This window comes from Pristiophorus japonicus, chromosome 2 (genome assembly GCF_044704955.1).
Source record: "Pristiophorus japonicus isolate sPriJap1 chromosome 2, sPriJap1.hap1, whole genome shotgun sequence".
Taxonomy (NCBI): Eukaryota; Metazoa; Chordata; class Chondrichthyes; family Pristiophoridae; genus Pristiophorus; species Pristiophorus japonicus.
Window position 1 is genome coordinate 169,435,908 of NC_091978.1, and position 23,635 is coordinate 169,459,542.

At 44.5% G+C, this 23,635-nt stretch overlaps 1 protein-coding gene across 6 annotated transcripts in view; it reads left to right on the plus strand.

The window, feature by feature from the left end:
• Positions 1–23,635, plus strand: part of atp8a1 (ATPase phospholipid transporting 8A1) — a 509,869-nt gene that overhangs the window by 206,863 nt on the left and 279,371 nt on the right. For all 6 annotated transcript variants that reach the window (XM_070870244.1, XM_070870234.1, XM_070870228.1 and 3 more), the window contains 2 exons: positions 19,876–19,958; positions 23,185–23,234. In XM_070870244.1, coding sequence (XP_070726345.1) covers positions 19,876–19,958; positions 23,185–23,234 — 133 coding nt within the window. The remainder of the gene's footprint in view (positions 1–19,875; positions 19,959–23,184; positions 23,235–23,635) is intronic.

Genomic DNA, 23,635 nt, shown 5'->3' on the forward strand with positions numbered 1-23,635 from the left:
AAAAAACAGGATTAGTTCCTACAAGCTGAATTTAGGGAGTTGGGAATTAAATTTAAAAAGTAGGACCTCAAAGGTAGTAATCTCAGGATTGCTACCAGTGCCACGTGCTTGTCAGAGTAGAAATAGCAGGATAGATAAGATGAATACGTGGCTTGAGGAATGGTGCAAGAGGGAGGGATTCAAATTCCTGGGGGAGGTGGGACCAGTACAAACCGGATGGTCTGCACCTGGGCAGGACTGGAACCAATGTCCTAGGGAGAGTGTTTGCTAGTGCTGTTGGGCAGGGTTTAAACTAATATGGCAGGGGGATGGGAATCTATGCAGGGAGACAGAGGGAAGTAAATAGGGGCAGAAGCAAAAGGTAGAAAGGAGATGAGGAAAAGTGGAGGGCAGAGAAATCAAAGGCAAAAATCAAAAAGGGCCACATAACATAATTCTAAAAGGACAGAGAGTGTTCAAAAAAACAAGCATGAAGGCTCTGTGTCTTAATGCGAGGAGCATTCGTAATAAGGTGGATGAATTAACTGAGCAGATAGCTGTTAAAGGATATGATGTAATTGGGATTACGGAGACATGGCTCCAGGGTGACCAAGGCTAGGAACTCAACATTCAAGGGTATTCAATATTCGTGAAGGATAGACAGAAAGGAAAAGGAGGTGGGGTGGCGTTGCTGGTTAAAGAAGAGATTAATGCAATAGTAAGGAAGGACATTAGCTTGGATAATGTGAAATCTGTATGGGTAGAGCTGCGGAACACCAAAAGACAGAATACGCTAGTGGGAGTTGTGTGGAGACCAGTTGGAGTTGGCATCAAACAGGAAATTAGGGATGCGTGCAATAAAGGTACAGCAGTTATCATGGGTGACTTTAATCTGCATATAGATTGGCCTAATCAAGCAATACGGGGGAGGGGGATTTCCTGGAGTGTAAAAGGGATGGTTTTTTAGACCAATAGGTCGAGGTACCAACGAGAGAACTGGCCATCCTAGACTGGGTGTTATGTAATGAGCGAGGATTAATTGGCAATCTTGTGCGAGGCCCCTTGGGGAAGTGTGACCATAATATGGTGGAATTCTTAAGATGGAGAGTGACAGTTAATTTGGAGACTAGGGTCCTGAACTTAAAGATAACTTTGCTGGTGTGAGACATAAATTGTCGAGGATAGACTGGTGAATGATGATTAAAAGGTTGATGGTGGATAGGCAATGGCAGACATTTAAAGATCACATGGATGAACTCCAACAATTGTACATCCCTGACTGGAGTAAAAATAAAACGGGGAAGGTGGTTGAACTGTGGCTAACGAGGGAAATTGGGGATAGTGTTAAATCCAAGGAAGAGGCATGTAAATTGGCCAGAAAAAGCAGCAAACCGAAGGACTGGGAGAAATTTAGAATTCAGCAGAGGAGGACAAAGGGTTTAACTGGGAGGGGGAAAATAGAGTATGAGAGTAAGCTTGCAGGGAACATACATAACTGACTGCAAAAGCTTCTATAGATATATGAAGAGAAAAAGATTAGTGAAGACAAATTTTGATCCCTTGCAGTCAGAATCAGGTGAATTTATAATGAGGAACAAAGAAATGGCAGACCAATTGAACAAATACTTTGGTTCTGTCTTCACTAAGCAAGACACAAATCTTCTGGAAATACTAGGGGACCAAGGGTCAAGCGAGAAGGAGGAACTGAAGGAAATCCTTATTAGTCATGAAATTGTGAGAGGTAAATTAATGGGATTGAAGGCCGATAAATCCCGAGGGCCTGATCGTCTGCATTCCAGAGTACTTTAGGAAGTGGCCCTAGAAATAGTGGATGCATTGGTGGTCATTTTCCAAAATTCTATAGACTCTGGATCAGTTCCTATGGATTGGAGGGTGGCTAATGTAACCCCACTTTTTAAAAAAGGAGGGAGTGTGAAAACTGAATTATAGACTGGTTAGCCTGACATCGGTAGTGGGGAAAATGTTGGAATCAATTATTAAAGATGTAATAGCACATTTGGAAAGCAGTGACAGGATCGGTCCAAGTCAGCATGGATTTATGAAAGGGAAATCATGCTTGACAAATCTTCTAGAATTTTTTGAGGATGTAACTAGTAGAGTGGACAAGAGAGAACCAGTGGATGTAGTGTATTTGGACTTTCAAAAGGCTTTCGACAAGGTCCCACACAAGATTATTGTGCAAAATTAAAACACATGGTATTGGGGGTAATGTATTGATGTGGATAGAGAATTGGTTGGCAGACAGGAAGCAAAGAGTAGGATCAAATGGGTCCTTTTCAGAATGGCAGGCAGTGACTAGTGGTGTACTGCAAGGTTCAGTGCTGGGCCCCCAGCTATTTACAATATACATTAAGGATTTAGACAAAGGAATTGAATGTAATATCTCCAAGTTTGCAGATAGCACTAAGCTGGGTAGCAATATGAGCTGTGAGGAAGATGCTAAGAGGCTGCAGGGTGACTTGGACAGGTTAGTTGAGTGGGCAAATGCACGGCAGATGCAGTATAATGTGGATAAATCAGAGGTTATCCACTTTGGTGGCAAAAGCAGGAAGGCAGAATGTTACCTGAATGGTGACAAATTAGGAAAAGGGAAGGTGCAGCGAGACCTGGGTGTCATGGTACATCAGTCATTTGAAAGTTGGCATGCAGGTACAGCAGGCGGTGAAGAAAGCAAACAGCAAGTTGGCCTTCATAGAGAGAGGATTTGAGTACAAGAGCCGAGAGGTTTTACTGTAGTATTTACAGGGCCTTAGTGAGGCCACACCTTGAATATTATGTGCAGTTTTGGTCTCCTAATCTGAGGAACGACATTCTTGCTATTGAGGGAGTGCAGTGAAGGTTCACCAGACTGATTCCTGGGATGGCAGGACTGACATGAAAGATTGGATCGAATAGGCTCATATTCACTGGAATTTAGAAGAATGAGGGGATCTCATAGAAACATATAAAATTCTGACGGGATTGGATAGGTTAGATACAGGAAGAATTTTCCCGATGTTGGGGAAGTCCAGAACCAGGGGTCACAGTCTAAGGATAAGGGGTAAGCCATTTAGGACCGAGATGTGGAGAAACTGCCTCACTCGGAGTTGTTAACCTGTGGAATTCTCTACCGCAGAGAGTTGTTGATACCAGTTCATTAGATATATTCAAAAGAGAGTTAGATGTGGCCCTTACGGCTAAAGGATTCAAGGGGTATGGAGAGAAAGCAGAAATGGGGTACTGAAGTTGCATGATCAGCCATGATATTCACTGGTGGTGCAGGCTCGAAGGGCCGAATGGCTTACTCCTGCACCTATTTTCTATGTTTCTATGTTACCAGCACTATTCACGACTAAAATGCCAGTTTGATTCTACTGAAGATGTCTTATTACTTTTGGAGTTTTTCATTTCCAGATCAGTGTTGAATGCTGTGGATTCTTTCCAGTAACCAATACCCAATGTGCTTATGGTGTAACTATGAAAAATCTTATGTTGCTATTCACTGAAAGACAGTTCTCCTTTCAACAACATCCTTCTATTGATTATACGCACACAAACTTCGGTTTTAGTTCCTCTAAGAAATGCACTTCTAGTTAAGAGTTTCTAATGTATATGTGCTCTTTCTGGGACAGTCTAAAAAGTCATCACTAGCCAAGCAGCGTTCTGCACCGATTTAGCCAAATAGAAACCTAATTAGTTTAACACACCACCTTCCAGCTAGTGTCACACCTGCTCAACCTGTGGGCCTGCAGCTTTCTGCTGGGATGTGAGATTTCAATTATCCTGCCTTACAGGTATTACAGCAGGACCTGGGGGTCCTGGTTCATGAAACACAAGTTTAGTATGCAGATACAGCAAGTGATCAGGAAGGCCAATGGAATCTTGGTCTTTATTGCAAAGGGGATGGAATATAAAAGCAGGGAAGTCTTGCTACAGTTGTACAGGGTATTGGTGAGGCCACACCTAGTACATGGCCGCCTTTGACCTCACAAAGGCCTTTGACACTTAACGGCGAGGGACCATGGAGCGTCGTCCTACGTTTCGGCTGCCCCCAAAAGTTTGTCGCCATCCTCTGCCTGCTCCATGACGACATGCAAGCTGTGATCCTGACCAACGGACCCAATCAACGGCCAGAGCGGGGTCAAGCAGGGCTGCGTCATCGCGCCAACCCTCTTCTCGATCTTCCTTGCTGCACTGCTCCACCTCACACTCATCGCTTCCCGTTGGAGTGGAACTAAACTACAGAACCAGTGGGATCCTGGTCACCTTTTGTCACCTCCAGGCCAGATCCAAGGCCGTCCTATCCTCTGTCGTCGAACTGCCGTACACTGACGACGTTTGCGTCTGCGCACATTCAGAGGCTGAACTGCCAAGTCATCGTCAACCTCTTCACCGAGGCATACGAAAGCATAGGCCTTACACTAAACATCCGTAAGATAAAGGCCCTCCACCAACCTGACCCCGCAACACAGCACTGCCCCCCAGTCATCAAGATCCACGGTGCGGCCCTGACAGCGTGGATCACTTTCCATACCTTCGGAGCCTATTATCAGCAAGGGCAGATATTGACGACGAGGTTAAACACAGTCTCCAGTGGGCCTTTGGCTGCTTGTGGAAGAATGTGTTCCAAGATCAGGCCCTCAAATCTGGCACCAAGCTTATGGTCTATAGGGCTGTAGTGATACCCGCCCTCCTGTATGGCTGAGACGTGGACCATATACATTAGACACCTCAAATCGCTGGAGAAATACCACCAACGATGCCTCCATAAGATCCTGTAAATTCCCTGGGAGGACAGACGCACCAACATCTGTGATCTCAATCAGGCCAACATCCTAAGCATCGAAGCACTGACCACACTCTACCAGCTCCGTTAGGCGGGCCAATCAGGGAATAAGGGGTTATGGGGTGCGGGTGGGGAAGTGGACCTGAGTCTATGATCTCTACCAATTTGCTTTTACACTCCTTGAATGCTGTATCGCATTGTTTTTTTAAAAAAAAACAGGTTAATTGGAAGTGGTCAAAAGTTCAATCAGTGGATGTAATACTGTAGCCAAATTTGGTAGGAACTTCCCATAATAGTTCAAAAGACCCAAGAATGAACAAAGTTCAGTGACATTCCTGGGAGTGGGTGCATTTCTAATTGCATCCAATTTTTCCATAGTTGGATGTAAACCATCTTTGTCTACTCTGTACCCTAAGTACGCCACTGAGTTTTTAAATAACTCACACTTACGAGCAGACACTCATACTCTGCTTCTCTAGCCGTTTGAGGACTTCATTCAATATGTTATGAATTTGCCTATTTGGTGCTGAAATTAGTATGTCATCCAAATAACATACTACCCCTTCAATACCTTGCAAAATCTGGTTCATCACGCCTTGGAATATGGCAGGGGCGGAAGATACTCCAAACGGTAGCCTATTAAATTGATATAGCCCTAGATGAGTATTTATAGTCAAACATGACTTGGACTCCTCATCTAGTTCAAGCTGTAAGTAGGCATTCATAAGATCCAGTTTTGAGAAGATCTGACCACCTGTCTATTGTGGACAAATCTTCTATATTCGGCAATGTATTGGGGACCTTGCCTTCTAGAACCTGGTTTACGGTTACTTTATAATCATCTCACAATCTTACCTTGCCATCAGACTTAGGTACAACAACAATGGGTGTAGCCCAATTACATTGATCTATCTTACAAATAATGTTCTCAGTCTCTAATCTTTTGAGTTCTTGCTCAACTTTCTCGAGTGCATATGGTACAGAATGTGGCTTGTAGTAAACTGATCTAGTGTCTTTCTGTACCCTGACACTCGCCTTGAAGCCTTGGATCGAATTGCCCGTTTCGCAGAACACCTTCGGATACTGCTTGATAACCTCATCCGTTAATGAAAATCTCACTTCCACACAGAAAATCTTACTCCAATCCAGCTTCAGTGAGCTCGACCAATTGCTTCCTGGTAAGGCAGGCTTGTCTCCTTTCACTACTATTAGAGGCAAGTTCTGAAATTGATCTTTATATCTCACCGTACGGTGATACGACCTATCACAGGAATTTTCTCTCCCGAGTAGCCTCGCAGCTCTATCTTGGATTTCTCCAATTGGAAATCACGCAAATTGTCGTGGTACAGTGACTCCGGTACTACACTCACGGTTGCACCCGTGTCAATTTCCATTGGTATCGTGAATCCCGCAACATCTATGTGGATTTTGATGCTTTCCGAATTGCTGTCCGTTAACCTCGTGCTCCTGATGACGTGTAACTCTAACATCTCCTCGTCCTGTTGTTCTTCCATGCTATATAGTCTCGATTTCTACTCATAGCTTTGAATGCTGGACTCATAGCTTTGGAAGCTGTTTACCCTTCAGTCGGCATGCCTTCATAAGATGCCCAGTCTTCCTGCAGAAGAAACACTCTGCCTTCACTTATGAACAACTTTGAGCAATGTGTTGTCCCAGACACCGAGAGCACGACTTCGACGTTCTTAGAATTTCTAGTTTCTGAGACTTTGGGCCCACATCGTCTTTTACTTTGAACCTGCAGGTGATTTACCTCGGTTGACTGACGACCGTAATTATTATTTAATTCTTGGGAATATTGTTCGGCCATGCTCATCGACCTCGCTGTCTGACAAGCAATCTCAAAAGTCAAGTCATCCGTCGTCAGTAACTTCCTTCTGATTGCATCATTTTTCACCCCACAAACAAAATGATCCCATAATGCTTGGTTTTGAAAGTTTCCAAAATTACAGTGAATCGATAGCTTTTTTTAATGCTACGATGTAATCACAGATACTTTCATCAGCCTTTTGATATCGAATCCCGAAACGATGCCTTTCAGCAATTTCTAACAGTTTGGGGTTATAGTGCTGCTCCAGCTTCATTAAAATCTCAGCGTTGTCTCCTTTGGCTCATCAAGCACAAGCAGATTTACAAGGGTTTCGTATAATTCCGGACCTGTCTCCGATAAGATTGCTCTCTTACTTTCCAACACAGCCTGGTTCTGCACTGCATTGTCTGGAATTTTGATATTTGCAATGAAATACATTTCTAGCCAATCCACATACGCTTTAAAACATTCCCAGTCGTGTCTATATTCTCCCAAATCTCCCAATACACCTGCCATTTTAATCTCTAGCTGTTCACACCGTGTGCTGTATTTTACCTCGGATTTTGTAGCTTTTTCCAAAGACAGAAACTTCCAAAGTCTCTGTCAGCTGGCTGAGTTCTTCAACAAAATTTAAGCTTTAAATCATCTGAAAAATCCCATCTTCCGTCACCAAATGTGATATCTTCACAGAGCACAGCAAACACAGCTCCCTAACAATGCAGGCAGCTCTCTCGGAAGTCTCCGAAAATCTGCCTGGTTCTGTTTATTATTAACCCTGCACTTGCAGTACACAATGCGTCCACATCCACAGTGTGAAGCTACAAACATTACAAGCTTACAGACATTACAAGCCCCTTATTCTAAGATCATGCCCTCTAGTTCTAGTCTCCCCATCAGTGGAAACATTCTCTCTGCATCCACCTTGTCGAGCCCCCTCATAATCTTAGACGTTTCAATAAGATCACCTCTCATTCTTCTGAATTCCAATGAGTAGAGGCTCAGCCTTTCCTCAAGTCAACCCCCTCATCCCCGGAATCAACCTAGTGAACCTTCTCTGAACTGCCTCCAAAGCAAGTATATCCTTTTGTAAATATGGAAACCAAAACTGCACGCAGTATTCCAGATGTGGCCTCACCAATACCTTGTATAGCTGTAGGAAGACTTCCCTGCTTTTTATACTCTATCCCCGTCGCAATAAAGGCCAAGATACCATTGGCCTTCCTGATCACTTGCTGTGCCGGCATACTTTCCAGGACACATGAAGCCTCCTGGAGTTTCCTCATGGCACAGGAATTGTAGGCAATGGGTCTCGGCTGTCCTAACATTTTGCATTCAAAAAAAATCTTTTTCGGTCAAATTAATTACTGAGGACTAGAAATAAAGCCATAATCGGGTGATAAAATGCTGGCCGCTGCTCTCGCGCCAGCTGCCGGTGGGTCCCACGGCTGAGTCATTTGGGGTGGCCAGCAGCACAGCCGATAGAAGCGATCGTGACATTACTTGTGTGTAATGCTCACTTGATGCCCAATCTGCTACATTAGATTTCGCCGCTCCACTTACCAGCATGCCTCAACAACGACCAGCTAAGTAAGCCTGGGCAAGCACAAAGGAGACTCCAGCAGTGATATTTAAAGGGATCAGCAGCAATCAGTTGCACATGACGTGTTTATGCAGTTTGACTGGCTCTACTATTTTCTGCAACTCCAGTGGATTTATAAACTTCTTTGAAGGTTCTAAGGTAATAGTGTTGCAAAGGCAGAATGCCTCTTTTTTTTTTTTAACACTTGCTCAGTGTCATGGGGGCTGTACTTGCAGCTGACCATACACTCCAGGGTCTTTAGCAGAGGGAGCGGAGGCAGCAAAGGAGAGATGTGTGCAGAGGGAGGAGGATGATGGCCAGGAGAGCTCTCAACAGGAGGCATCCCCCACCTTGGGTCTCCAAAGCACTTCTTGTATCCATTTAAGCAAGTAGCAGTGTAGTGTATTAGGAGGCTACACTTCACCAAGGTGGTCACAGAACTCTGCATCCTCCTGCAACCAGATCAGCATCCTGAGAGCAAGGCGACCACAGCTTTCCGAATGGCCCTCAATTTCTTCACCAGCAGATCCTTCCCGTCTGCAGCAGGACACGCAGCTAACATCTTCCAATTCACTGTCCATCGCTGCATCTGGGAGGTCACTGAGGCTCTCGACACCAGGAGAGTCTTCTCTGAGCAGAGAAGCAGGACGAGCGCACATGTGGCTTTGCTGGGATAGCGGGCTTCCCCATGGTGTAGGACACCATTGACTGCACACACGTGGCTACGCGGGCGCCGTATAACAACCCTGCGATATTCTGTAACCACAAAGGCTACCACTCAATGTGCAGGTGGTGTGTTACCACGCCCAGCGGTTCCTCAATGTCAATGCCTTCTATCTTGGCAGGAACCATAATGCCTTCATCTGGCATCAGTCTGGTGTGTCAGCAATCTTGCAGCCACCACAGCAAACTCGGCTGGCTGCTCGGAGACAGGACTGTCTTCTCTCTGGCTCATGACTCCTCTGCAACCCCAACACTCGTGCCCAGCACTCATGAGAGCCGTGCTGCCACCTGGAACAACATAGAGCAAACCATCATCATCATCGGCAGTCTCGGAATCGAGGAAGACTTGCTTCCACTCTAAAAATGAGTGCTTAGGTGGCTGAATAGTCCACTACGAGAACCACAGTTCCTGTCACAGTTGGGACAGATAGTCATTGAGGGACTGGTTTGCTGCCTGCGCTTGATCTCTGCATGCTCTCGGCGATGAGACTCTAGGTGCTCAGCACCTTCCTGGATGCACTTCCTCCACTAGGGTGGTCTTCGGCCAGGGACTCTCAGGTGTCAGAGGGGATGTTGCACATTATCAGGGAGGCTTTGAGGGTGTCCTTGTAATGTTTCCTCTGCCCACCTTTGGCTCGTTCGCTGAGAAGGAGTTCCGAGTAGAGCGCTTGCTTTGGGAATCTCGTGTCTGGCATGCGAACAATGTGGCCTGCCCAGCAGAGCGTATCAAGTGTGGTCAGTGCTTCAATGCTGAGGATGTTAGCCTGGTCGAGGATGCTAATGTTGGTGCATCTGTCCTCTCAGGGGATTTGTAGGATCTTGGAGATATTGGTATTTCTCCAGCGACTTGGTGTCTTCTGTATATGGTCCATGTCTCTGAGCCATACAGGAGGGTGGGTAGACTGAGTTTGGTGGCAGTTTTGAGGGCCTCGTCTTCGAACACTCTTTTCCTCAGGCGGCCGAAAGCTGCACTGGCGCACTGCAGGCGGTGTTGAATCTCGTCAGTGTCTGCTCTTGTTGAGAGGCACCAGAGGTATGGGAAATGGTCCACGTTGTCCAGGGCCGTGCCATGGATCTTGATTGGGGCGCTGTGCGGCAGGGACAGGTTGGTGGAGGACCCTTGTCTTACGGATGTTTAGTGTAAGGCCCATATTTTCGTATACCTCCAGTGAATATGTTGACTATGACTTGGAGTTCAGACTCTGTCCGCAGACGCCGGTGGCGTCCCGGTACTGTAGCTCGACGAGAGGTTGGGTGGTCTTGGACCTGGCCTGGAGATGAAGATTGAACAGGTTCCCATTGCTTCTGTAGAGTATGAGGTGGCGCATGGCAGCCAGGAAGATTGAGAAGAGGGTTGGCGCAATGACGCAGCCCTGCTTGACCCCGGTCCGGATGTGGATTGGGTCTGTGGTGGATCCGTTGGTAAGGATCATGGCCTGCATGTCATCGTGGAGCAGGCGGAGGATGGTGACGAAGTTTTGGGGGCATCCGAAACGGAGGAGAACACTCCATAGACCCTCGCAGTTGACAGTGTCAGAGGCCTTTGTAAGGTCGTAAGCGGCCATGTACAAGGGCTGGTGCTATTCCCTGCATTTTTCTTGCATCTGTCGCGCTGTAAAAATCATGTCCGTTGTGCCCCGTAGGGGATGAAATCCGCACTGTGACTGCGTGGAGTTACTCGGCCACAGGGAGAAGACAATTGTGGAGGACTCTAGCGATGACTTTCCCAGTGGCTGATGAGAGATTCCTCTGTAGTTGCCGCAGTCGGACATGTCCCCTTTTTTAAAGATGGTCACGATCACTGCATCTGAGATCTCCCAGCATGCTCTCCTCCTCCAGATGAGAGAGATGAGATCATGCATTCGTGCCAACAGTGCCTCTCTGCCAGACTTCAGTGCCTCAGCGGGGATTTCATCTGCCTCCTGTAGCCTTAAGCTGTTTTATGGGTTTTTCTACCTCGTGCAGGGCTGGGGTTTTGCTGGGATGGTGGCGAGTTGCATGCTGCAGGATGGAGTCGAGGACACTCGAGTCAAAGGCAGAGTCTCGATTGAGGTGGTCTTCGAAGTGCTCCTTCCAGCGGGTCCTGACTGCCTCGGTGTCCTTGGAGTCTTTCCCTGTTCTTGCCAGCAGTGGGGTGGGGCCTTGGGTGTGGGGGACCATAGGTGGCCTTGACCGGTGAAGAATCCTCACACATCATGGCTGTCGGCCAGCTGCTGTACCTCCTGTGCTTTCTCCATCCACCATCTGTTCTTTAGGTCCCGAGTTTTTTGTTGGACCTCGGCCTTGAGTCGTCTCGAATGCTGACTTGCTGCTCCCGAGTTGGGTGGTTGTTTAAGGCTCCGAGCAAACCATTGGGCTGCTGAAGCAATGGTTCCACTGTCTTGACCGCTCGGGAGGAGCCCTCCAATACTTGGCAGAGCAGATGTCCCATTTTGTGGTCTGCATGCTGCACCACTTGGCCATCAGGAGGGCGCAGCTGGTGCCACCAGAGATTGTGGCACCACCCCAGGAGGAGGGCGACGGAGAAAAGGAGGATGAGGAGGGAGGCACCCAATCCCCTGAACAGCTCAGACACCAATTCCAATGAATGAAACTAGATTCACATTGCTCACCACATCCCCATCATACCATCCCTCTGTCACGGAATATCACAGCATCCTCCTGAGCAGAAAGCTGAAATGAGATACACCATAAAAGATTCCAAACACAAATAAATGTATCCAAAATCACTTCACACATTTACAGTAAAAATATTAACTAATCACCCTTATTCAATCCCTTGGTGCCTGTCGTTCATGCGCCTTTTCCTAATCTCGTGCGCCTACGAATTCCTTATCCAGTGTCTGTAGCATGGTTGGTGGAAAGCTAAGTTTCCTTGTGGGAGACCTCAGACAGCCTTGCTGGACAACCTCAAGCAGCCATGATCCCAGAAGGACCGGCTGTAAACTGCACCACCTTGGCATGGGTGGCAGCAGTCTGGGCTGGCTGGCAGCAGCAAGGACAATGCCGCTCCCCTGGGGTGGCATCTCGGCATTCCTAACACTCTGTTGGAGGACTGATTGCTGAGCTGCTGAGACACCCTTCAAGCCCCGGTCGACACTTGTAAATCCAGCCACGATGACAGCAGTCAGAGCTTGGGTGGTATCAAGCGGAGACTGCATGCGAGCGGTCTGAGATGCCGCTGCAGCACGAAGATGTTGAGTCGCTTCCGCCTGTGCTGCAATGGAAGCTGTGGTATCGTCCATCACATGCACCATCATGTATGGGTCGTCACAGTCTCTCAAAATATACCATTTCCAGGCTGGAAATCCTGAGCTCCAAGCTCTGCGCAGAGCTCCATGCAATGTTGGCGGTGGATCCCTCCATGCTCCTTGACATTGCTGAGAGGCTCTCTGGCAGGCTTTGCATTGCACCTATCAATTCGGTGTGCATGCCTATTACCCTTCTGAAGGCCACCCCATCGAGGTCTATCTGAGTCCTGTGCAGCAGAACTTGCCCTCCGGGGAGCTGGCTCTCAAGCTACCCCATACCCCTGGCCTTGCTGCAGCTCACTCGTGCATCTCACCTTGTGCAGATCCTGCTACTACAGTAGCCTCTAACGAACGTGTAGTGCCAGTTTCTGAGCTGGTGTCCGCGAGTGACCGATGCTGTGGCGCGGTATCGTTGTCGTCGTCTTTCTCTTTTCTCCCCCCCCCCCCCACCTTGCTCCCTGTCTGCTGTTCCCTCCGGTGTGTGCCAGCTTGGCTTGCAAGAGAAAGAAGAGTGTGTGTGGTGGAATGTGTTTCGGTGATGTGCCTGCCATAGTTGAATAGCTGTCAGTGTGTGCAAGGTGTGAGATGTGGGCATGAGTGTTGCAGCAGTGGTAAGGTTATGCAAGTGAAGTAAAGCTCTGATTGTGAGGTGAGTGTGTTGATGGATAGAGATTGTTGGTAGGTGAGCAGTGTATGAGGCTTGTGGTGCAGATGGTGGTATGTTGTTTGCTGAGGTCTTCACTCACCATGACCATCTGTGAGGTCATTAAACTTTTTTCTGCACTAGATGACGGACTTCGGCACTGGGTACTCGCCATTACATGTTCGGCTATCTCCTGCCACATGGTAAGGGTGTTGTACAGCGAGAGCTTCCTGCCAGTTTGGGGGAACAATACAGCCTGCCTCCTCTCCATGGCCACAACAGGTGCCACCATGCTTTGAGAACCTCCTGGCTCTCTCCGTTGGGACGTACTGCCATTGCTTTCGACTGACTTCTGCTTCTGCGGGCAGCTCCAGTTGTAACAGCCCAGACAATGAGGTGTTGTAGCCTCAATCAAACCTCCCCTTTAAGTACTAGAAAAAGCATGTGGCACAAATGAATGTGAATTAAACGCGGCCCGATATTGGTCCACCTGTACAGTTTTAGCGTGGAAATCATGGCAATAAGCAAGTACGAATTTTGTGTGCTACCTGGACCATTTTTCAGGTGACGCTGCTTAACATCGTTTGGCCTTGCCACTGCCCGTTTCATGGCTAGATCCAATTTCTAGGCCAATATTTAGATACTTACTGTTGCCCCACAAGAGTTGCTGGTGTCACCACGGCCTCAGGTTAATGGCCGCTGAAAATGGACAAAGTAGTACCAGAAAAAAATTTGCGCTGGGGGCTAAAGATTTTTAGCCCAGCGCTAATTTACTGTGTAATGCCTTCCTGGTGGCGTTGGTGCAGACCTGGGAGTTGAAGTTCCCGACAAAGAGCGATGTTCCAGCTTCCAACTGCCTCTGCAAGCGACGCAATGGAGTTTGCTCGGCATTGTAGGACATTAACAGGGAAATGCCTTCTGAACTAATAAAAGTAAAAATGGTAGAAAAAATGCAGTTTTCAGCCCTTACTATCTTTTTAAACACAAAATTACATTAAAAAGTATTCTCAAATGAGAGTCGAGTGTTCAGCTCTTGAAGATTAATTCCATTCTGAACCTCAAAAAATGGGAAAAAGTTCCAGCACTCAGACAAATGGGCTCAGCAAGCTAGGGAAGGGGCACCCAGGGTCACACACATGCAGCACTCCGGCTTTACGCAGGGGGTCAACACCGCAAAAGAGGTCCTCTAGAAAGAACAATGTGGGACCAGATCACAGAGGCCGTCATTGCCAGCAATGTCACCCCCCCACAACCTGGCTCCAGTGCCCAAAGAAGCTTCATGACCTCAACACTGGTCAAGGTCAGTGAATGCATCCTCAAAAGCCATCTACCAACTGTACCACTAGCCCCTCACACTGCTCAATGCATAATTCTCCCACCCCAATCACTCTTCTACCAACAATCTGTACCAGTCACAAGGCACATCTCCCATTCCTAGCCTCGCCTCACCCCCCCCCCCCCCCCCCCCTTGGAGGAGACATTGCAGGCCATTCTTGATGGGGGACATGGCTGAGCCTTTGGCCAGTGGCGGGACAGAAAGGATACAAGATGCTGGTATTCTCATATATGTTCTCCTTGCATGCACCTGTTGCTTTCCTGCCTTCCCCTCACCACAACTCTACCCTTGTTTCTTCCACATTTCTCACAACCAAGAAATGTAGCCTACCCAATCAATGGTTGGCTAAGAGGGAGAAGAGCGTGAAGAAGGAACACCATCACTCAATTTCACACTCTCACCTTCTCAAGATCGATCCGCAAGGCTATTTGCCGTGTCCCCCACTGAAGGTCAGCAGCTTCCATCAGCCATGCTGCGGCCATTGGCGCGTAGCGGTCTGTGACTCAGTAGGATAGACAAAGGCACACAGAAGACAGTCACTAAGAATGCATAAGGATGATGAGTTGGTTTCTTTATCGTATTGGATGGATAGATGTATAAAGTTGGATTGGAAAGTTTGCTTTGTAGTGGATTTGATTTTAACATTGTGGCCAAGAGGACGCTGTGATGGTCAGTAACAGAGGGAAGGTAAGGTGTGGGCCAAATGTTGAAAGAGGAATTGGGGTTGTGGCCACAGGTACCGCAAGTGAATGATTCCATCCCTGATATCCTGGCCAGAAAGGGGCTGTCTTGGTTGCATCCTTACTTCTGTTTCCTCCTTCGGCTGCTTCCTCTTCCCTCTGCGAGTGGATGCTGTAAATCTGAAATGACAGCATAACATGCTGGAGATACTCAACAGGTCAGGCAGCATCTTGACCTGTGGCATGAGCTCTGGTTTTTTTTTCTCTCCATGGATTTTGTCTGACTGTATTTGCAGCATTTTCTGTCTTTTCAGAAGCCTTTCTTTACCATCCAAAGCCTTGCAAGCATCCATCAGCACTCCTTACACACCACAAAAAAAAACTTAACATATATTGCTGTAAGTCGCTACTTCAAAAATTGTTTTTATAACAGACCAAATGCTTACATGCAAACTTGCCTGAAAAATGTGTGTGCCCCTTTAAGAGACTCTGTCAGTCTGCTGCACGCTGGGTTTACATGACGAACTTAGGACCTAGCACTGAACTTGCCGCAAAGGTCCACTTTCACCATGATGACTGAGTTGGTGTCAGTCACCACTCCCTCATTTTAATTTGCAGGGTGATCGATCTTACCGACAGCGCTGCCGGGCCTGGGAAAATGGAGGACGCCGCGGGACCAGCTGGCGAAAGAGCGGCGGCTGCCCTCTATTTTTTTTTACCAGTAACTTGGTATAAAGCCCTGGAATTTTTAGCCCAATATGGTTGATTTTGTTGTCCTACATTTTGTCAACTCTTGGTATTTTGTTAACTATCTCATCTGCGTTCTCTGTGTGTCCTTATAAAATCATAGAATAATACATTACAGAAGGAGGCAATTTCTCTTTATTTGCTTTATCTAAACCCTTCATGATTTTAAACATCTCTACCAAATCTCCTCTTGGCCTTCTCTGCTCTAAGGAGAACAGCTCCAGCATCTCCGTTCTATCCACATAACTGTAATCTCTCATTCGCAGAACCATTCTTGTCAGTCTCTTCCATACCCTCTCCCAAGCCTTCACATCCTTCCTAAAGTGTGGTGCCCAGAATTGAACATACTACTCCAGCTGGAGCCAAACTAGTATTTTATATAGATTCATCATAACTTCCTGGCTTTTGTACTCTATGCCTCTATTTATAAAGCCCAAGATTCCATATGTTCTTTTTTAATTGCTTTGTTAACTTGTCTTGCCACCTTCAAAGATTTGAGCACAAGCACCTGCAGTGTGTCTGTTTGTCTTCTTCCCCCCCACCCAGCTTTAAAATTGTACTATTTAGCATGTGTTCTCTCCTCATTCATGCTACCAAAACCTATCTCCTCACACTTTTCTACGTTGAATTTCATCTGCCATGTGTCTGCTCATTCCACCAACCTGAGTCTTGAAGTCTTATTACTTTTCATGTTTCATGTCATCTGCAAATTTCAAAATTGAGCCATATACTGTTTTAATAATATATTCTAGCCTAATACCTCAATTAATTGCCATTGATGAACCATCTGCTCAGTTGCAAATTTGAGAGAATAACCAAGACTTTCTTCTGAGCATCCCACATAATTTTGCATTAGCTAGAATCATAAATATGCTTCTTTTAATGCTTTTGACAAGATCATTTATAAATTATATTAACAGAAGCCCCCAGCTTTAATGCCAGTAGTGTTCTGTTCATCACAGCTACCCAAAGCGATTTCTTGTGGTTCATTACTTTGTTTCCTATTTATTGTCCAATTTAATACCACCTACCAACTCTGAATTTTAAGCAGTTATGTTTGTGAATTAATGAGAATAGCTTACCCCCTCAAACTTGCCGCATGGAATTATTGATGCATGTACTTGAATTGTTTGTTATAAATTGCTAGCCTACCACACACGAGACTGTCCATAATTTCCAGCATTGTTTGACTTTTTACCCAAATATTGGAAGATCAATTATTTTCCAATTTTCTAGTAATACTAATCAACTGTGAACATTTTCAGACATGTCTCCAGCTTAATTCTGCCCTAATTACCTGAAGTATTCTTGATGCATTCTATCTGGTTCTGTTATGAATATTAAAATGTCAATTTATAATCACCATTTCATTGCTAATCATTTTCTCTGTGAACTGGGTTTTGGTTGATGCCCTTGCAACAAGTACAAAAACGGTCCACCAAACATAACTATATTTTACTATCTCATTCCTTTCATTTTTTCCAATTTTTCTTTATGCAGGATTATATTTTACCAGATTTTACTTTTATCTTTTCAAAAGGGAATTGGATATATACATGAAAAGGAAAAAATTGCAGGACTATGGGGAAAGAAGGCTGGATGGGGGCTGTAGACACTAATTGAATAGCTCTTTCAAAAAGAAATTAACCTCTTGCAAACTACATATTTTAATTTTCATTCTCTCCAACATAACCATAAACAATTGCATTTTTGTTTCTCTGTTTTTTCCCCTTTCCATCCTCAATTATTCTTGCTTTGATCATGATTTTCAAATTAATTTTCCAGGAGTCTGGTATGTTTTACTACCCTCGATTCTACAGGTGTAAGATATGATGTGTGCTATTCATATTTGCAAGAAATTAGTTTTAACTGGAATCTTGCATAATCAAGTATGCTATAAAGTTGACTGAAGTGTGTGCATTCCGAATCATGCACTGTTAAATATCTTGCATTGTTCTCCCTCACAATCTCTGGATAAGATCTCAGTATTGGGGAAAATGCTTGAAGCTATCATTAAGGAAGAAATAGTGGGACATCTAGATAGGAATAGTGCAATCAAGCAGATGCAACATGGATTCATGAAGGGGAAATCATGTTTAACTAATTTACTGGAATTCTTTGAGGATATAACTAGCATGGTGGATAGAGGTGTACCGATGGATGTGGTGTATTTAGATTTCCAAAAGGCATTCGATAAGGTGCCACACAAAAGGTTACTGCAGAAGATAAAGGTACACAGAGTCAGAGGAAATGTATTAGCATGGATAGAGAATTGGCTGGCGAACAGAAAGCAGAGAGTCGGGATAAATGGATCCTTTTCGGGTTGGAAATCGGTGGTTAGTGGTGTGCCACAGGGATCAGTGCTGGGACCACAACTGTTTACAATATACATAGATGACCTGGAAGAGGGGACAGTGTGTAGTGTAACAAAATTTGCAGATGACACAAAGATTAGTGGGAAAGCGGGTTGTGTAGAGGACACAGAGGCTGCAAAGAGATTTTAGATAGGTTAAGTGAATGGGCTAAGGTTTGGCAAATGGAATACAATGTCGGAAAATGTGAGGTCATCCCTTGGGGGGAAAAAAAACAGTAAAAGGGAATATTATTTGAAAGGGGAGAAATTACAACATGCTGCGGTGCAGAGGGACCTCTGGGGGTCCTTGTGCATGAATCCCAAAAAGTTAGTTTGCAGGTGCAGCAGGTAATCAGGAAGGCGAATGGAATGGTGGCCTTCATTGCGAGAGGGATGGAGTACAAAGGCAGGGAGATCCTGCTGCAACTGTACAGGGTATTGGTGAGGCCGCACCGGGAGTACTGCGTACAGTTTCGGTCACACTTAAGGAAGGATATACTAGCTTTGGAGGGGATACAGAGACGATTCACTCGGCTGATATCGGAGATGAGGGGGTTACCTTATGATAGATTGAGCAGACTGGGTCTTTACTCCTTGGAGTTCGGAAGGATGAGGGGTGATCTTATAGAAACATTTAAAATAATGAAAGGGGTAGACAAGATATAGGCAGAGGTGTTGTTTCCACTGGTTGGGGAGATTAGAACTAGGGGGCACAGCCTCAAAATACGGGGCAGCCAATTTAAAACCGAGTTGAGAAGGAATTTCTTCTCCCAGAGGGTTGTGAATCTGGAATTCTCTGCCCAAGGAAGCAGTTGAGGCTAGCTCATTGAATGTATTCAAATCACAGATAGATTTTTAACCAATAAGGGAATTAAGGGTTATGGGGAGCGGGCGGGTAAGTGGAGCTGAGTCCACGGCTAGATCAGCCATGATCTTGTTGAATGGCGGAGCAGGCTCGAGGGGCTGGATGGCCTACTCCTGTTCCTAATTATGTAAGATGAGCCATGCAGTATACCCAACATCAATCCAAACTGAGGGAAAGCAAATATCCTGTATTCAGGCTTCACCATTGCCTATGCAATTTGCAGGGAATATTCTTCAGGTGATTCAAGCACCCATTTTTTTCTTCCTTTGGGATTGTTTCTCCCAGTTTGCCATGGTGATGTTGAGAACATGCAGTATGTCTTTGAAGAGGTGGGAATTGAGAATTTAGGGAATAAACTTGTAAACCACCATTCTGTAACACCGCATAATACATAAATGCACCAAACCACTGATTTTGCTCATTATCCAACAACTGTGTTTAATGCAATATCTATTGGTGAATACAACAAGGATCCAAGACAAAAACAGAAAATGCTGGAAACACTCGGCACCTGAGGCAGCATCTGTGGAGAGAGAAACTGAGTTAACAGGTCGATGACCTTTCATCAGAACTGGGTCCAAGACAATGTTGACATGCATCTTTGAGAAATCAGTGGATCAAGGCAGTCAAATGGATTCAAAGACATGGGTCAAGTTCAAACAAGTGTGTGTTTTTTTAAGAAATTAAGTCAACTGTGTGAAACAGTTTACCAAATTGAATTCCTTAATTCTGATTTGTACAAAGTGTAGTTCAGCAGAGTTCTTCTTACTTTGCCCTTGTTCCTAAGCAAACAGATCCAGTATTCTGGAGAAGTAGAATTTTGACAGATTTGACCAGTATAAAAAGACACATGAAAAAAATGGCACCTTCAGTGAAATAATTCTCGCGTGTTTCCTTCCAGTTCCCTTCTGTACACTCAGACTATATTTTGTGGCTGATGGGGTATATAAATAGATGCACATAACTAGTTTGAAGTTTGTAGAATCTGAGATATTTGCGGTATTCTAAAATTACTGATTATGTTGCATTGTACAAGCTACTTCTATAACATTATTTCATCATTGTTTATTGACAAAATTACAGTAATGGAAATTTTATTTTACAGATGAAGGAGCATTGGTTAGAGCAGCAAAGCAGTTGGGTTTTGTCTTCAGTGGGCGAACGCCAAATTCAGTCATTATAGAAGCTGTAAGTACGTTACTGTGTATGATCTTTGAATCAAAACCTTAAACTTAAGTCTAATGATTTCTTAGGGTTAAACTCCATTTCCACAGCTTGAAGCAGTTCTGTTTATTTTGATGAAATCTTGTAGGATTTCTTAAAAATCCACAATCAAGAAGGATTATGTTGTGAATAAAATAGTGACAACTTGTCTCCTGTTGTAAAATGTCTTCTCTATTTCATGTGAAATTTTAGCAAGGTCAATATGGTCTTCTATTAGCTCCGTTCTTAGAAATTAATTTGCTATATTGGTGAAGAATAACAATAGACAGACTAGCTATTGGTTCAAAGGGGAAATAGCTCACCTTTGCTATTGTATCTCCGCTTTCAAAAACTAATCAGACCAAGGTTGTTGGGTTAATACCTCCAGGATCTTGAAATTACCATGTATACAATTTTGCAATTAAGATGACTGATTTTCTAATCACGTTGCACACAATTTTCAGATGGAAAGGGATGGAGCTCCATGATATCAGCTCTCCACCCATTTATTGTATTATGCACATGTTAGGTGGGGGCATTTGATGGCTGCATGAAACTGTTGCCTGAAGCAGGGAGGTGCTTTATTTCAATATATATTTTCTGTCCCGATGACCTGATTTAGATATTTGTGTAATATTCTGATTGTGTGCGTTAACAGTCATCTACCTGCCTATATAAAATGGGCATCCTGGATTACCAGGACTTGAGTTGCTTACAGAAATTCAGTTAGAGTTCTGTAAGGAGATTATCTGTGCAATTCTCAGCACATTCCTCAATCATTTTTGGGTTTTTTTCTGCCAATGCTTAGGTGTTTAGTTGCCTTTATGACAGCTATTGTGGCACAGCCATTTTTCTCTAACAGCTGCTGTCATGCCACAATGGGTTTCCCCATTGGAATCTCCTTATAGCTGTGCTTTGTGGAGGAAGAGGGGGAGGAAAAAAGAATTTATATAGCGCCTTTCACAACTACCAGATATCTCAAAGCATTTTATAGCCAATGAAGTACTTTTGGAGTGTAGTCACTATTGTAATGTGGGAAGCGCAACAGCCAATTTGCACACAAGACCAATGGAGGGGTGCACAGCAGGTTGGGCAGCACCAGAGAAGCTCTGCACCAACCTACCACCACAGTCACACCTGCATTTATGGATTGAGACACATCCCTACATTTGTCAGAGGAGTGTTTGCACAGCCTGCAAGTCACAAAGAAGGCGGTGAGATATGTCACCTGCTACAGAGTGGTCTGCAGCCAAACTCATCCACAGGCATGACCCTGCTGGTGACCAAATAGCCCTTCACAACTATGACTTTGCATCATTCCAAAGTGCTGATGAAATCACCCACTTTAGTCAATTTGCAGTACATAGATTAGGGATTAGAAAGGCTAAGAGGAACTATGAGGGTCAATTATCCAAATAAAACAAACTGCCAAATAAAAGGCTTGTTATAGGCACGTTAATAGTAAACGGATAGTTAAGTGAGGTAAAGAAATAAAGGAGGCAAGCTTATAAATTTGTGGCTTCTTGTTACTGTCCAAGCAAATTTGGATAGAGAGAGAGAGGTATTTGTTGCAGCAATGTAGCAAAAGGGAAATGACAAAAAAGGAAACCAGGAAATCACAAGAGCAAATGCAGTCAGAAAATGAAAAGCAGTGAGAAGAGGTAAAAGATTGAGGACCGAAAAATAAAAGAGTAAACAATATATTCTAAATATTAGTGCAACCTTAGGTAATTCATCTGGGCACAAGAGTGAAATTACAAAGAAAAAATATGGAAACTGCTGAATTGTTACTGTATTTTGTCACTACATTTACACTTGGGACTTGATGAGAAATAGAATACAGGGAAATAGCTGTGATCCTATCCAATAACACGAGAACAATGAGTGTGTAACTTGATGTCAGTTCCCACATGATTCGGCATCTAATAACTGTAGGGAAACACATTGTGTGCTAAAGAGTCTCATAGAGCAGGAAAGTACCAACGTTAATCCTTGGTCTATGCTGAGCTGATCAGTGGCACCTTCACAATTGGCCTCTGCTAAGGAAGGGAAAATTCAGTGTAGGTTCTCATTCCTGGTTGTTATCACTAGAAAGGATGTGTCCAGACAAAATGTGAGGATGCAATTGGGTTCTCTGTGATGGCCCCAGGTTCGAGTAGCTCTTTGTTTAGGCTCAGACATGAGGAATGCACTTAAATGAGGTACCAGAGGGCTGAAGGCACCCATGCAATCATACACGAGTGCAAGTCATCACCAGGAGAGGAAAAGAGATAAAATTGGGCGAGAAGCAAGCAGAGATTCGTGTGATGAGAGTATTCTTTCAAAAATGAACAGGAGATATGATTTTTTTTTATAGCAGTCAGATGGGAACCTGCAGCTTAAACTAATGCAGAGCAGCTTTTACTGGTAACTGAAAATCAAGGAAACCAGCTTTGTACTATTTAAATTTGAACATTTGCTTTAGTTAGTTAGTTTGGGCTCATCAAAGCAAAGAATGACAATGCTGGAAATATAACCGCTTGTGCAATCTCATATTCACTTGAACGTGGAGCTTGAAATACATTCAAGCTGTGTGTTAGCTTGGTTTACTTGGTAGCACTCAAATCCATAATTTTGCCCAAGGGGTGGAGATCAGACCTAGGTTAATAACCCTTTGCAGCTTTGAGGGTGAGGGAGTGCGACACTGTTGGAGATGTTAATGTCAGAAGGTAGATTTTATGAATCCTTGCTGATGGAGAGTACCTCTCCAGCCACAGTCCATTTTGGAAAAGGGCGGCAGTGTTGCTTGTGATTTTTCATCCATTGTGCTGGTTGCTTGCCACTGGCACAGACTCAGAAAATGTGCCCTTGTACATCTAACATTATTCACATTTGTTACATCCAAAGTGTTACTACTAATGAGGTTATGATTTTCACGAAGATAATTTTTTCTCCAAGGTATGTTGGTACAAGAGCAATACCTCACAAAATTGGCCCTATAAATTAAGATGCACATTGTGATTGACAGCCTTAAAAAGAAATAACTGTTCATTCCAATATTTACCAGAACCACATTGAAGCAAAATCAATGAAAAAATACTTGACTTTCATTCTTTTTCTTTAGCAGGGTCATCTCTATCTTTTTCTCGTTATAGGACTTGAGCTTCAGAGAGAATAACTGAAAAGCACAGATTTAATTTGGTAATTTAATAGTTCTCTTCTTCTATTATAGCTTGGGCAAGAAGAAAAATATGAACTGCTTAACGTCCTGGAGTTTACAAGGTAATGTTTCCTTAAATGATTTTAAAGTTAAATTAGTCGATCTATGGCATTACACCTGATAAGTCAGACATTGTGACCACTCTCTTACCTGGCTCTAAAGTCTTTGTATTGCTGTCTCTCTCTGTCTCTCTACTGCTTCCTCTTTCTCTTCTGCATCTCTCTGCATAACGTTCCTTTTTTTTTTGCTTCTATTTCGGTCCTCTACTGCTTCTCTTGCCCTTTTCTTCTTTCTTTTCAGATGCCTCTCTTTCTCTCTCTCTCCCTCCCCATCTCAAAATCTCACTCACAGGTGTACCTGATTAGTCTTGGCCTCTGTTGTCAACAATGGATGGATAATTAGTTGGCTACAAAATTCTACCCACATTTTTTTGAAAATGTAAGTAACTTTAAACGAAGGTGCT